Source organism: Oncorhynchus masou, chromosome 13, assembly GCF_036934945.1.
Source record: "Oncorhynchus masou masou isolate Uvic2021 chromosome 13, UVic_Omas_1.1, whole genome shotgun sequence".
Lineage (NCBI taxonomy): Eukaryota > Metazoa > Chordata > Actinopteri > Salmoniformes > Salmonidae > Oncorhynchus > Oncorhynchus masou.
Genome location: NC_088224.1, coordinates 36,551,331 through 36,565,513, shown reverse-complemented (window position 1 = coordinate 36,565,513; position 14,183 = coordinate 36,551,331). Strand labels below are relative to the sequence as shown.

Genomic DNA, 14,183 nt, shown 5'->3' with positions numbered 1-14,183 from the left:
CAATCCATTAGACTCCTGAACAGCTAAACAAATGGCTACCCAGACTATTTTCATTGACCCCAACCACCACCCAATTTACCCCTACCTACATGTAAATATTACCTCGACTAAACTGTTCCACCGCACGTTGACTGCATGCCCCCCCCTTTATATAGACACATTGTCCCCCTGTATATACAGTTGAAGGCAGAAGTTTACATACACTTATGTTGGGGTCATTAAAACAAACTTTTCAACCACTCCACACATTTTTTTGTTAACAAACTATTGGCAAGTCGGTTAGGACATCTACTTTGTGCATGACACAAGTCATTTTTTCCAACAATTGTTAACATCACTTATAATTCACTGTATCACAATTCCAGTGGGTCAGAAGTTTACATACATTAAGTTGACTGTGCCTTGAAACAGCTTGGACAATTCCAGAAAATTATGTTATGGCTTTAGAAGCTTCTGATAGGCTAATTGACATAATTTGAGTCAATTGGAGGTGTACCTGTGGATGTGTTTCAAGGCCTACCTTCAAACTCAGTGTCTCTTTGCTTAACATCTTGGGAAAATCAAATGAAATCAGCCAAAACCAGAAAAGAAATGGTAGACCTCCAAGTCTGGTTCATCCTTGGGAGCAATTTCCAAACACCTGAATGTACCACATTCATCTGTACAAACAGTAGTATGTAAGTATAAACACCATGGGACCACGCAGCCGTCATATCGCTCAGGAAGTAGATGTGTTCTGTCTCCTAGAGATGAACGTACTTTGGTGCGAGAAGTGCAAATCAATCCCAGAACAACAGCAAATAACCTTGTGAAGATGCTGGAGGAAACATGTACAAAAGTATCTACAGTTGAAGTCAGAAGTTTACATACACTTTAGCCAAATACTTTTAAACTCAGTTTTTCCCAATTCCTGACATTTAATCCTAGTAAAAATTCCCTGTCTTAGGTCAGTTAGGATCACCACTTTATTTTAAGAATGTGAAATATCAGAATAATAGTAGTGATTTATTTCAGCTTTTATTTCCTTCATCACATGTGGGTGAGAGGTTTACATGCACTCAATTAGCATTTGGTAGCATTGCCTTTAAATTGTTTAATGTGGGTCAAACGTGATCTACCAGCTGGTACACAAAACCAAACACACAAGCTTCCCACAATAAGTTGGGTGAATTTTGGCCCATTCCTCCTGACAGAGCTGGTGTAACTGAGTCAGGTTTGTAGGCCTCCTTGCTCACACATGCTTTTTCAGTTCTGCCCAAATATTTTCTATAGGATTGAGGTCAGGGCTTTGTGATGGCCAATCCAATACCTTGACTTTGTTGTCCTTAAGCCATTTTGCCACAACTTTGGAAGTATGATTGGGGTCATTGTCCATTTGGAAGACCCATTTGTGACCAAGCTTTAACTTCCTGACTGATGTCTTGAAATGTTGCTTCAATATATCCACATAGTTTTCCTCCCTCGTGATGCCATCTATTTTGTGAAGTGCACCAGTCCCTTCTGCAGCAAAGCATCCCCACAACATGATGCTGCCACCCCGTGCTTCATGGTTGGGATGGTGTCTTCGGCTTACAAGCCTCCCCCTTTTCCCTCCAAACATAAGGATGGTCATTATGGCCAAACAGTTCTATTTTTGTTTCATCAGACCAGAGGACATTTAACCAAAAGTACAATCTTTGTCCACATCTGCAGATGGAAACCGTAGTCTGGCTTTTTTATGGTGGTTTTGGAACAGTGGCTTCTTCCTTGCTGAGCGGCCTTTCAGGTTATGTCGATATAGGACTCGATTTACCGTGGATATAGATACGTTTGTATCTGTTTCCGTCAGCATCTTCACAAGGTCCTTTGATGTTGTTCTGGGATTGATTTGTACTTTTTGCACCAAAGTACGTTCATCTCTAGGAGACAGAACGTGTCTCCTTCCTGAGTGGTATGACGGTATGGTTTTCCCATGATGTCAAGCAAAGAGACACTGAGTTTGAAGGTATGGCCTTGAAATACATCCACAGGTACACCTCCAATTGACTCAAATGATGTCAATTAGCCTATCAGAAGCTTCCAAAGCCATGACATAATTTTCTGTAATTTTCCAAGGCACAGTCATCTTAGTGTATGTAAACTTCTGACCCACTGAAACTGACACAGTGAGTTATAAGTGAAATAATCTGTCTGTATACAATTGTTGGAACAATTACTTGTGTCATGCACAAAGGAAATGTCCTAACTGACCTCAATCCTATAGAACATTTTTGGGCAGAACTGAAAAAGTGTGTTCGAGCAAGGAGGTCTACAAACCTGACTCAGTTACACCAGCTCTGTCAGGAGGAGGTGTATGTAAACATCCAACTTCAACTGTAGCCTTGTTACTGTTATGTTATTGTTGCTTTTTATTTTATTGTTGCAGTTTTAAGTGTTTAAGGGCTTGTAAGCATTTCACTGTAGTCTACACCTGTTGTATTTGGTGCATCTGACAAATACAATTTGATTTAATTGCATATTATTTACATCCTTTTTTATGACTTTCTTTTATTGGTCAATTTTATAATTTTCCAACATTTCACGTTAAAATTATGGGCTTTTAGGATAATTGAGAAGAGTTCAATTCTTTCAAAGATTATTTATATAATGAGCCTCTTCCTTTGGTGGTTTTTTTTCCCCCCCATGGAGGAAGTCGCTTTATGATGACGTTATGACGTAAAATATTTGTCATGACGCTCTGGGAGAAAAAATGACTCGTTCGATTCGATGAGCTATCGATGCCTACATCTAGGTCGGTTTTAATGCATGAACAAACCAAACAAGGCGACGTTTTGTAGGCAAAGGGAAAGGGAGTGAAAAACCAAACGAATCTCGGCGAATTCACTATTCTGCTCTGCGTCTATGGTAATAACAGATGGACTTGCTGCGCCTGTGTGCCACTGCCGGAGTAGACAGTGCATTTGTTGGTGAGGGAACGACGGCGAAGGCGGAAGAAGGCGCATCAGCAGTCAGATTGGAAGCTAAGTGGTTGTTGCAAGATGCTTGTAAACGACAGTTATCTGCACGGGTATGTAATAAAATGAACACCATGCGAAGTTAATCATACATTCACGTAATAGCTGCCATTAATAAGATTTGACTACCATTTCCCACTTTTTGCAAAATACTCCCATCCCCCCCAAAAAACAGCAACATACCGTACACTCGTGACAGAGGCACAAGGGGACAACTAACAGATGAATATTCTTTGCAGTGTAACTGACTGACAAGTTGTTAAACACACTGGTAGTTAGCAGGCTAATGATACAGAAGTATTATCAATATTCCACGATTTAGGAATCAAATGTTTTATACTGCAGTTTTCTCACATCCATTTGCGTTGGGCTAGAATGCATACAGTATAAACAACTACATATTAAGCGTGTTTTGTACAGCGCTCGCGCTATTTAAAGACAAGCATCAATGTTGCGCGTGTAGTTTCGTCATGGCAGTGGAAACAATGCAACGACTTAATGTTTGCGTATTTGTGGAATTAAACTTGATATGCATGTCCCACCACACCTACAACAATCTGTTAAAGTACACTGAACAAAAGTATAAACGCAACATGTAAAGTGCTGGTCCCCTGTTTCATGAGCTTAAATAAATAAAAGATCCCCGAAATGTCAAATCAAACTTGATTTGTCACATGCGTTGAATACAAGAAGTGTAGACCTTACTGTGAAATGCTTGCTTACAAGCCCGTAACCAAAAGTGCAGTTTAAGAAGAGTTAAGAAAATATTTACCAAACAAACTAAAGTAAAAAATAAAATAAAAAGTAACACAATAACGAGGCTATATACAGGGTACCGAGGCAGTGTGCGTGGTACAGGTTAGTTTAGGTAATTTGTACATGAAGGTAGTGGTGAAGTGACTATGCATAGATAATAATGGGGAGGGGAGAGTGTCATTGTAAATAGTCCGGTGGCTACTTGATTAATTGTTCAGCAGTCTTATGGCTTGGGGGTAGAAGCTGTTAAGGAGCCTTTTGTTCCTAGACTTGGTGCTCTGATACCGCTTGCTGTGCGGTAGCAGAGAAAAGTCTATGACTTGACTGTAGTCTCTGACAATATTTATGGTCTTTCCTCTGACACTGCCTATTATATAGGTCCTGGATGTACTGGGCCGTACGCACTACCCTCTGTAGTGCATTACAGTCGGATGCCGAGCAGTTGCCATACCAGGCGGTGATGTAACCGGTCAGGATGTTCTCGATGGTGCAGCTGTAGAACCGTTTGAGGATCTGGGGACCCATGCCAAATCTTTTCCGTCTCCTGAGGGGGAAAAGGTTTGGTCGTGCCCTCTTCACAACTGTCTTGGTGTGTTTGGACCATGATGGTTTATTGGTGATGTGGACACTCTCAACCCGCTCCACTACAGCCCCGTCGATGTTAATGGGGGCCTATTTGGCCCGCCTTTTCCTGTAAATCACAATCAGCTCCTTTGTCTTGCTCACATTGAGGGAGAGGTTGTTGTCCTTGCACCACACTGCCAGTTCTCTGACCTCCCTATAGGCTGTCTCTTCGTTGTCGGTGATCATGCCTACCACTATTGTGTCGTCAGCAAACTTAATGATGGTGTTGGAGTCGTGTTTGGCCACACAGTCGCCAGTTGGTTCGCACATGCTTTGAGTACACGTCCTGGTAATCCATCTGGTTCCGCGGCTTTGTGACTGTTGACCTGTTTAAAGGTCTTGCTCACATCGGCTATCAAGAGCGTTATCACAAGGTCATCCAGAACAGCTGGTGCTCTCATTCACGCTTCAGTGTTGCTTGCCTCGAAGCTAGCATAAAAGGCATTTAGCTCATATAGTAGGCCCGTGTCACTGGGCAGCTCGCGTCGGGGTTTCCCCTTGTAGTTTAAGCCCTGCCCTGGGCAGCTCGCGACGGGGTTTCCCCTTGTAGTTTAAGCCCTGCCACATCCGACGTGCATCAGAGCCGGTGTAGTAGGATTCAATCTTAATCCTGTATTGACACTTTGCTTGTTTGATGTTTCTTCTGAGGGCATAGCTCGATGCTGATTTTTGCCTGTAATCCATGGCTTCTGGTTGGGATATGTACGTACATTCACTGTGGGGACCACGTCGTCGATGCACTTTTGATGAAGCTGATGACTGAGGTGGTATACTCAATGCCATTGGATGAATCCCGGAACATATTCCAGTCTGTGCTAGCAAAACAGTCCTGTAGCTTAGCATCCGCGTCATCTGACCACTTCCGTATTGAGCGAGTCACTGGTACTTCATGCTTTTGTTCTTGCTTGTAAGCAGGAATCAGGAGGATAGAATTATGGTCAGATTTTCCAAATGGTGAGTGGGGGAGAGCTTTGTATGCATCCCTGTGTGTGGAGTAAATGTGGTCTAGAGTTTATTTTTTTCCCCTTCTGGTTGTACATGTGACATTTGGTAAAACTGATTTAAGTTTGCCTGCCTTCAGTCACCGTTAGCTATGAGCACCGCTTCTGGATGAGCATTTTCTTCTTTGCTTATGACTGTATAGAGTTGGTTGACTGCGGTCTTAGTGCCAGTTTCGGTCTGTGGTGGTAAATAGATGAGAACTCTCTTGGTAGATAGTGTGGTCTACAGCTTATCATAAGGTACTCTACCTCAGGCGAGCAATACCTCGAAACATCTTTAATATTAGACATCGTGCACCGGCTGTTATTGACAAAAAGACACACACCCCCACCCCTTGTCTAACCAGCTTCTTCCCTGTTCTGCCGGTGCATGGAAAATCCCGCCAGCTCTATATTATCCGTGTCCTCGTTCAGCCACGGCTCAGTGAAACATAAGATTTTACAGTTTTTAATGTCCCTTTGGTAGGATACTTGTAATCGTAGATCATCAATTTTATTTTCCAATGATTGCATGTTAGCAAGTAGAACGGATGGCATTGGAAGTTTTACTCTCTCGCCTACGAATTCTCAGAAGGCAGCCCCCTACCTGCGCCCTCTTTTCCTCCGTCTTTTCTTCACGCAAATGACGGGGATTTGAGCCTGCTCCCGGGAAAGCAGTGAATCCATCTCATCAGACTCATTAAAGGAAAAAGCTTCTTCCAGTTCTTGGTGAGTAATCGCTGTTCTGATGTCCAAAAGTTATATTCGTCATAAGAGACGGTAGCAGCAACATTATGTACAAAATAAATAAAAGAAAGTTACAAACAGCGCAAAAAAAATCTAACAAAATAGCACAGTTGATTAGGCGCATGTAAAATGTCAGCCAATCTCTTCGGCGCAATCTTATCACTTTCCATACACACAAACTAATTTCTCTCATTTTGCCAAATCTGTTTACATCCCTGTTAGTGAGCATTTTATCCATTGTCAAGATAACCCATCAACCTGACAGGTGTGTCATATCAAGAATCTGATTTAAAGAGCATTATCGATACACATGTGCACCTTGTGCTGGGGGACTAAAAGGCCACTCTAAAATGTGTAGTTTTGTCATTGAACACAATGCCACAATTGTCTCAAGTTTTGAGGGAGCATGCAATTTGCATGCTGACTGTAGTAATGTCTACCAGAGCTGTTTCCAGATAATTTAATGTTAATTTCTCTACCGTAAGCCGCCTCCAACATCATTTTAGAGAATTTGTCAGTACATCCAACTGCATCACAACCACAGGCCACGTGTAACCACGCCAGCCCATGACCTCCACATCTGGTTTCCTCACCTGTGGGATCATCAGAGGGGGAAGGGCGGGGTGCTGAGGAGTATTTCTGTTTGTAATAAAGCCATTTTAAACGATATCTTAACCGCCATCGATAAGAAACATTACTGTGCATCCGGATTCATTGATCTGGCAAAGGCTTTCAACTCTGTCAATCAACACATCCTCATAGGCAGACTCGACAGCCTTGGTTTCTCAAATGATTGCCTCGCCTGGTTCACCAACTACTTCTCTGATAGAGTTCAGTGTGTCAAATAGGAGGATCTGCTGTCCGGTCCTCTGGCAGTCTCTATGGGTGTGCCACAGGGTTCAATTCTTGGACCGACTCTCTTCTCTGAATACATCAATGAAGTCGCTCTTGCTGCTGGTGAGTCTCTGATCCACCTCTACGCAGATGACACCATTCACATATATTTCTGGCCCTTTGGACACTGTGTTAACAACCCTCCAGGCAAGCTTCAATGCCTTACAACTCTCCTTCCGTGGCCTCCAATTGCTCTTAAATACAAGTAAAACTAAATACATGCTCTTCAACCGATCGCTGCCTGCACCTGCCCGCCTGTCCAACATCACTACTCTGGACAGCTCTGACTTAGAATACGTGGACAACTACAAATACCTAGGTGTCTGGTTAGACTAGACTCTCCTTCCAGTCCCACATCAAACATCTCCAATCCAAAGTTAAATCTAGAATGGGCTTCCTATTTCGCAACAAAGCATCCTTCACTCATGCTGCCAAACATACCCTTGTAAAACTGACCATCCTACCAATCCTCGACTTCGGCGATGTCATTTACAAAATAGCCTCCAATACCCGACTCAACAAATTGGATTCAGTCTATCACAGTGCCATCTGTTTTCTCACCAAAGCCCCATATACTACCCACCATTGCGACCTGTACGCTCTCGTTGGCTGGCCCTCGCTTCATACTTGTCGCCAAACCCACTGGCTCCATGTCATCTACAAGACCCTGCTAGGTAAAGTCCCCCCTTATCTCAGCTCGCTGGTCACCATAGCATCACCCACCTGTAGCACGCCTTCCAGCAGGTATATCTCTCTGGTCACCCCCAAAAACCAATTCTTTCTTTGGCCGCCTCTCCTTCAAGTTCTCTGCTGCCAATGACTGGAACGAACTACAAAAATCTCTGAAACTGGAAACACTTATCTCCCTCACTAGCTTTAAGCACCAGCTGTCAGAGCAGCTCACAGATTACTGCACCTGTACATAACCCACCTATAATTTAGCCCAAACAACTACCTCTTTCCCTACTGTATTTATTTATTTTATGTATTTATTTATTTTGCTCCTTTGCACCCCATTATTTTTATTTCCACTTTGAACATTCTTCCACTGCAAATCTACCATTCCATTGTTTTACTTGCTATATTGTATTTACTTTGCCACCATAGCCTTTTTTTGCCTTTACCTCCTTATCTCACCTCGTATTGACTGATTTCCTTATGAACTGTAAATCAGCAAAATCTTTGAAATATTTGCATTTATATTTTTGCTCAGTATATATTGCAGTAAAGGCCCCCTCAATTTTCTAGTAGATAGGCATTCATGTAAATTGTTTAGACCTTGAATTTCACTCTCAATTATGTGCACATAATATGGCTCTATCTCTTGCAGGATTTAAGAATAAGACAACTTTCAAGTTTGAGTGCCTGAATGGAGCAACAAGTCCTGAACCAAGATTTAGATTAAAAAAAAGATATATATTCAACACAAGCTCAGATAAGATAGATAATGGCGAGCAGAAGAAAATCAACAACGCCTTGCATGGTCCCCCCTGTTCAAATGGTGGATTCAGACCCTGACATGGAGGTCGTTACAGAGGGAGACGGAGAGGCTGAGGAGGGGGCCGCTAACTGTCCTGTGGAAAACTCAACTGAAAGCATCCCGAATGAGGAGGACTCACAGGCCATCGACCACTTCATTAAAACTATGGACTCGAGTACGGCAGAAGGAGGTTATGAGTGCAAGTACTGCAGCTTTCAGACCTCACAGCTCAATATGTTTACCTTGCATGTGGACACTGAGCACCCAAATATAGTTCTAAACTCATCTTATGTGTGTGTTGAGTGTGACTTTCACACCAAGAGGTATGATGCATTGTTGGAGCATAATACACGCCACCACCCTGGAGAAGACAATTTCACCAGGACTATGGTGAAGCGCAACAATCAAACCATCTTTGAGCAGAGAGTCAATGACTTGACCTTTGATGGCAGTTTTGTTAAGGTTGAGGAGGATGAAGACATATCCTGTAAGGGTATTGCCCTAAGCAAAACGCCAATCATGAAGATCAAGAGTAGGGCGGAGGCCAAGAAGTTTACAGGGTCACACAAAATGGCAGATTACAGTGTCATTAAAGTGGAGAGTGATGGTGAGGAAGAGACAGAGGAGGTGGTCCCCCCTCCTGTCACCCCCAATGTAGTGGCTGTGTCGACCCCTCTGACCATTCAACCTATTCAGCAGAGCATAATGGTCAACAGCCCAAACGTGCTCCAAATAAAGACCAGTAACTCTGCCACAATGCTCCCCCCAGGGACATTGGCTCAGGTTCTGTCTGCCCTACAGAATCAGCAGACCTCCCAGACCCAGCTCCTCATCCCAGTCAGTAGTATCCCCACATACAATGGGGCCATGGACAATAATGTCCTGCTGGTCAGCGCCTACAACAGGTTCCCTTACCCATCTGTGTCAGAGATCATGGGTCTAGCAGCCCAAACCAAGTTCACAGAGGAGCAGATAAAGGTGTGGTTCTCTGCTCAGCGGCTGAAGCACGGTGTGAGCTGGACCCCAGAGGAGGTGGAGGAGGCCAGGAGGAAGAAGTTTAACGGCTCCGTGCAGGCGGTGCCACAGACCATCACTGTCATCCCAGCCAATTTTGCAACAGCAGCCAATGGCCTGCAGTCCATCTTTCAGACTTGTCAGCTTGTAGGGCAACCAGGGATGGTTTTGACTCAGGTAGGGGGTGGCAACGCTGTCCCTGTGGCCTCACCCATCACGTTAGCTGTAGCTGGGGTCCCCAACCCCAGAACCAGTGTCAGTAAGGTGCCAGAACCCTCCACCTCTGAGACTGCTTCTCCACTCAGTCCTGATTCCCTGGGAGCACGGCCTAAAAAATCTAAGGAGCAACTAGCAGAGCTGAAGGCCAGTTACCTGAGACGACAGTTTGCCACTGAGGCAGAAATCTCTCGGTTGATGAAGGTCACTAACCTCACCAAAAGAGCAATAAAGAAGTGGTTCAGCGATACACGCTATAACCAACGCAACTCAAAGGACCACCACGGAGTTGCCTTAAATGACATTTCAGTCAGCGCCAACAGTAACGACGGCAGCAGCAGCACAGCCATTGTGATCGACTCTAGCGACGAAGCCAGTGAATCCTCTCCGACAACCCAAGGGCCCATTTATGATCCACGAATCAAGTTCCGCCACGCCTTTCCTGACTTCACACCTCAGAAGTTCAAGGAAAAGACTCCGGAGCAGCTTCTGCTTTTGGAGGCCAGCTACCAGAAGTCTGACACACCTAGCGATGAGGAGCTAAGTAGGCTTAGGATGGAGACTAAACTGACTAGGCGAGAGGTGGACGCCTGGTTCTCCGAGAGGAGAAAAATGCCAGTGGACTCTGATGGCACAGAGGAGCCGGAGAGTGAACGGATCAAAGCGCCTTCCTCTGGGCAAGAGGCTCAGACTCCACCCAGTGGCCGAAAGATAATGAAGAAAACCCCAGAGCAGCTCCACGTCCTGAAAAGCACCTTTGTTCGTACCCAGTGGCCCTCTGCTGAAGAGTACGACAAGATGGCAGAGGAGAGCGGGTTACCCAGAACCTACATTGTTAACTGGTTTGGAGACACCCGGTATGCCTGCAAGAACAGCAACCTGAAGTGGTACTACTTGTACCAGAGTGGAAAAGTTAATGAGGCAATGAACGGAGGTGAACTTAAGAAGAAGCCACGGAAACGCTTTCGAGGTTGGTCCAGGAGGACGAGGCGCCCATACCCCTGCAAACAAACAACCCCTACCATCAAAGTCAAGACGGGTAAAGAGATTTTAAAGGAACACTACCTCAAGCATAAGGTCTTAAATGAGAAAGATTTGGATGAACTGGTGGCCAAGTCCAGTATGAGCTATGAGCAGGTGCGGGACTGGTTTGCGGAGATCAGCAGGAGGGAAGAGAAAGGCCTTGACCCTTTCAGTGACGGTGAAGAGGAGACACATGGCGCCAGTGAGGCAGAGATGGAAGTGAAAGAGCAAGGGGATGTCGTCACTGATGAAATGAACAATGACAACGATAACAAAGACGCTGAAAATAACAATGATGAAGTTGACAATAATGACAATGAAACCACGGAAGAGCCTCAATGTATCAAGCAATCACAGCCGGAGTCAGAGGATCAGTGATTTAAAGGTGAGTGACGATGAAAAGGATGGGTAGAATGAGCTCATTAATTAATTTTATAATTGTAATGGCATTCATTCCTTGTGTGTCCTGGATGTTTTTTTATTTTAACATGGCAAGTTTTTTTCCCCCCTCTGAATTAAATTAAATTAGCCTAATACAACTGTAATTACCTTTTTTTTTTACCTCGATTTCCTCTTTATACAGTCAATGAGGAAATGTGAACACTTAACATGAGATTTTCTACTTTTCTCATTTGGGATGTGTTTTGCTCCCACAGAATTCACAATGTTTGCCTACAGAAGAGGAGATGAAAAACACAGGTGAAATGTACTAAGTGTTATACTGCATGGACCAACCAGACACAAAGAAACAAGAAGGTGTATGATGCCAAATAATTTTAGCAAGGAATAATAGATACATACAGTATGTTTTACCTTTGTTTAAAATGCTATTTGGTCTTTTGGGATATTTTAGTCATTTGACCTTGCTATCTTTACTAAATCCAAGACATGTCGATGAGGTTAAACCTCACCTTTTTCCTGTAGGTTTATGTGATAACATTTAACCGTTTTTTTTTTAAATCGTGAAATTGTGTCAAGGTTCAAGGGAATTTCCCATGTATTTTCTTTGATGTACTGACAAAACGGTTTTTAAAACCTCACAGATTTGTGAATATTACTTAAATCAGTGCCATGTTTTTGGGTTATGTTTTAAATGGAACCAGTGCTTTAGTTCTACAAAACTGTTTTTATATGTATTCAAGTTCTTTGTTGGTCTTAAATTACGAAATATGGAGTAAGCTTGGTTAATATTATGCTCAGTTTTTGGGGGTGTTTTTTTTGTTTGTATGTTGGCTTTCCAAATGAAAAAGGCATGTGTGCTGTAATTCAGGACTTAGTAAACATTACCTCAGTCTTTTAAGCTATGAGTTGAAGAAAGTGACTGTTAATTTTAGATGCGTTATAAAAATACACATGAAACATCTTCATTCAATTTGCTTCAGATGGCAGTTTTTTCTAAAGTAAGTAACTTGTGCTCCCCCCAAATTACGGGTTAAAATCTTTCAGGTGTACAATGACAATATATAGGGTGAAGATACCACAAGCACTTGGTATGGTTCCTTTATAATCAAGAGCCAATTTTACTTTAACTTTTAAAACTTTTCTTCCTTCTTATCTTCAAGAACTATGCTAAAATCTGGATGTGCAGGTTATATGCAACTGTACATCAAATAACAATCAATTGAGGGGGATGGTGAATTGTAAGTTATTGTTTTGGTTCTCTGTTTTCACGGGGAACCTTATAAATTCTGTACTATGATAAGCCTTTTGCCATCCTTAATTGCTGTAATAATTGACAAGTATGATTAGTCTATTTATTATATCTTACTTTCATGAATACTTTTTATCCGAAGCTAAAATAAACTTTGTCAAGGAAATGTATTTAGTTTCAGACCAGTGGTTTTGCAGGGAAGAAACAGATTTTCAGTAGTCAATGTCAAGCTATAGGAAAACTGCAACTAACTGTAAGCCATTGAGATCAAAATGTATAATTTGTTTTACAGTGAGACAATACATTTGTTTGTGCCATGCTTGTTATTAGAAATGTGGACAACACTGCCCCCTGATTTGACTTTTGCCCAATTATTGTTCGATCTACTACAAACTCAAGTTAAGATGCATTTGCGTTCCACAATTTGTCATAACTGACATGCCATTTCAGAAGTATTTTAACATAGACATCTACGCAGCAAAACATACTTGATGGAAATAGGATTTTAATAGGATATTAGATGTAATTATTTGAACTGTACATCATTAAATGGCAATATTTGTCAATCCAGTTGTATTTATACCACCTGATAGGTTTATTAAAAATGAGCCGTGCTGAGGTATACTCAATGGTTCAGATTCTTCTGGTATGGCTGTCTTTTTATTCCAGGAGGTGGAGCTATTTGCAATGTTATTGTTTTTCTAAACCAACTTTGAATAAAGTAAGCCAGAGTGGGGTGATATAACATTTCAAGTAGTTTTGACCATACTTGAAATTGTTATCACCTGTCCCACCAGTGTTACAATGATGGACATAGTGAAGGGGACTGGCTTGGTAGAACTAGTCACTTGTGCAGTCAACCTATATTATCTTCATATAATTAGTTATATTAGGGCTTCACACAGTAACAAGTCCATTTCACTGGAGATGCATTTATCCAAAGAGAAATGTCCTGTTGTGCTGAAAATCCCCACTTAAGATTTATTGCCTTGCTCAATGGGAGACTGCTTGATATTAGCCATTGAAGAGTTAATGTTAAAGAGAACCGGCCAAATCAAGGGTGTGACCAGCTGTGGGCTTCCATCCTAATCAGAGAGGGGGGCGAGGGGAAAATAATTAGATATGCAAGAAAGTTAAATAAATGGTGTCAGCGACCTACAATGAGAGGCAGAATACATACCCATTCTCTGCTGACCCAGATATGCATACCCAGGCAGTGCTATGTAAACACGCATGGCGGTACAGATGAGCATGTGTTAATGCTGTACGCTCTCGTCTTGGCAGCAGCGGCATCTGTGCCAGCCGCAGCTACTGCTTTCCCCCAGCGATTACACAGCAGAGGGCGAGCGAGGAGAGAGCAACCCAGTCTCTGGTGCTCACTGGGTCATGTTAAGGACGACTCTCCCCGTCTCCCCGCCCTCCCCCACGTATCTGCTGCTGCAGCCTGAAGTCCCTGAGCACTGCGTCGGCCTACATATCAAATGCCTGGCTGCCTGCTCCCATGTTGCGACACACTGCAAATAAAGCATTTCCAACGTCTGTCGCACAACGGTCTACAGTGCAAACCATTTTTTAATCCAGTTAATCCCCAATAACCCCACCTGGGATAATGCCCCCACATGACTATGTAGCCTATATGGGACGAATAGAGAACACAGAGTTCTTTACTGGGCTGAACCAACCCACAACGTGAGTGACTGCTTTGACGCAGCTCTGGCAGTGTCCAGAGATGCGCCTCCCATGAACTTGTCCTTACATTACCCTGACTCGGAAGGCAAAGGGGATTCATGCTGTATAGCTGTTGA

The 14,183-nt window shown here is 43.0% G+C and overlaps 1 protein-coding gene across 3 annotated transcripts; it reads left to right on the top strand.

The window, feature by feature from the left end:
• Nucleotides 1-2,711: 2,711 nt before the first annotated feature.
• LOC135552193 (zinc fingers and homeoboxes protein 1-like) lies at nucleotides 2,712-13,025 on the top strand. Of its 3 annotated transcripts, XM_064983665.1 has the most exons (4): nucleotides 2,712-3,046; nucleotides 5,946-6,082; nucleotides 8,325-11,112; nucleotides 11,384-13,025. In XM_064983665.1, exon 3 carries the CDS (start codon nucleotides 8,442-8,444, stop codon nucleotides 11,103-11,105), a length of 2,664 nt encoding a protein of 887 aa, XP_064839737.1. In that variant the 5' UTR covers nucleotides 2,712-3,046; nucleotides 5,946-6,082; nucleotides 8,325-8,441; the 3' UTR covers nucleotides 11,106-11,112; nucleotides 11,384-13,025. The 3 variants fall into 3 exon arrangements, with proteins under 3 accessions (XP_064839737.1, XP_064839736.1, XP_064839738.1); XM_064983664.1 differs by lacking the exon at nucleotides 5,946-6,082; XM_064983666.1 differs by lacking the exons at nucleotides 2,712-3,046; nucleotides 5,946-6,082 and adding an exon at nucleotides 6,091-7,057.
• The last annotated feature ends 1,158 nt before the right edge of the window (nucleotides 13,026-14,183 follow it).

Excerpts from the sequence above, each read along its gene's own strand:
- LOC135552193 (XM_064983664.1), top strand. The coding sequence starts at position 8,442 with ATGGCGAGCAGAAGAAAATCAACAACGCCTTGCATGGTCCCCCCTGTT.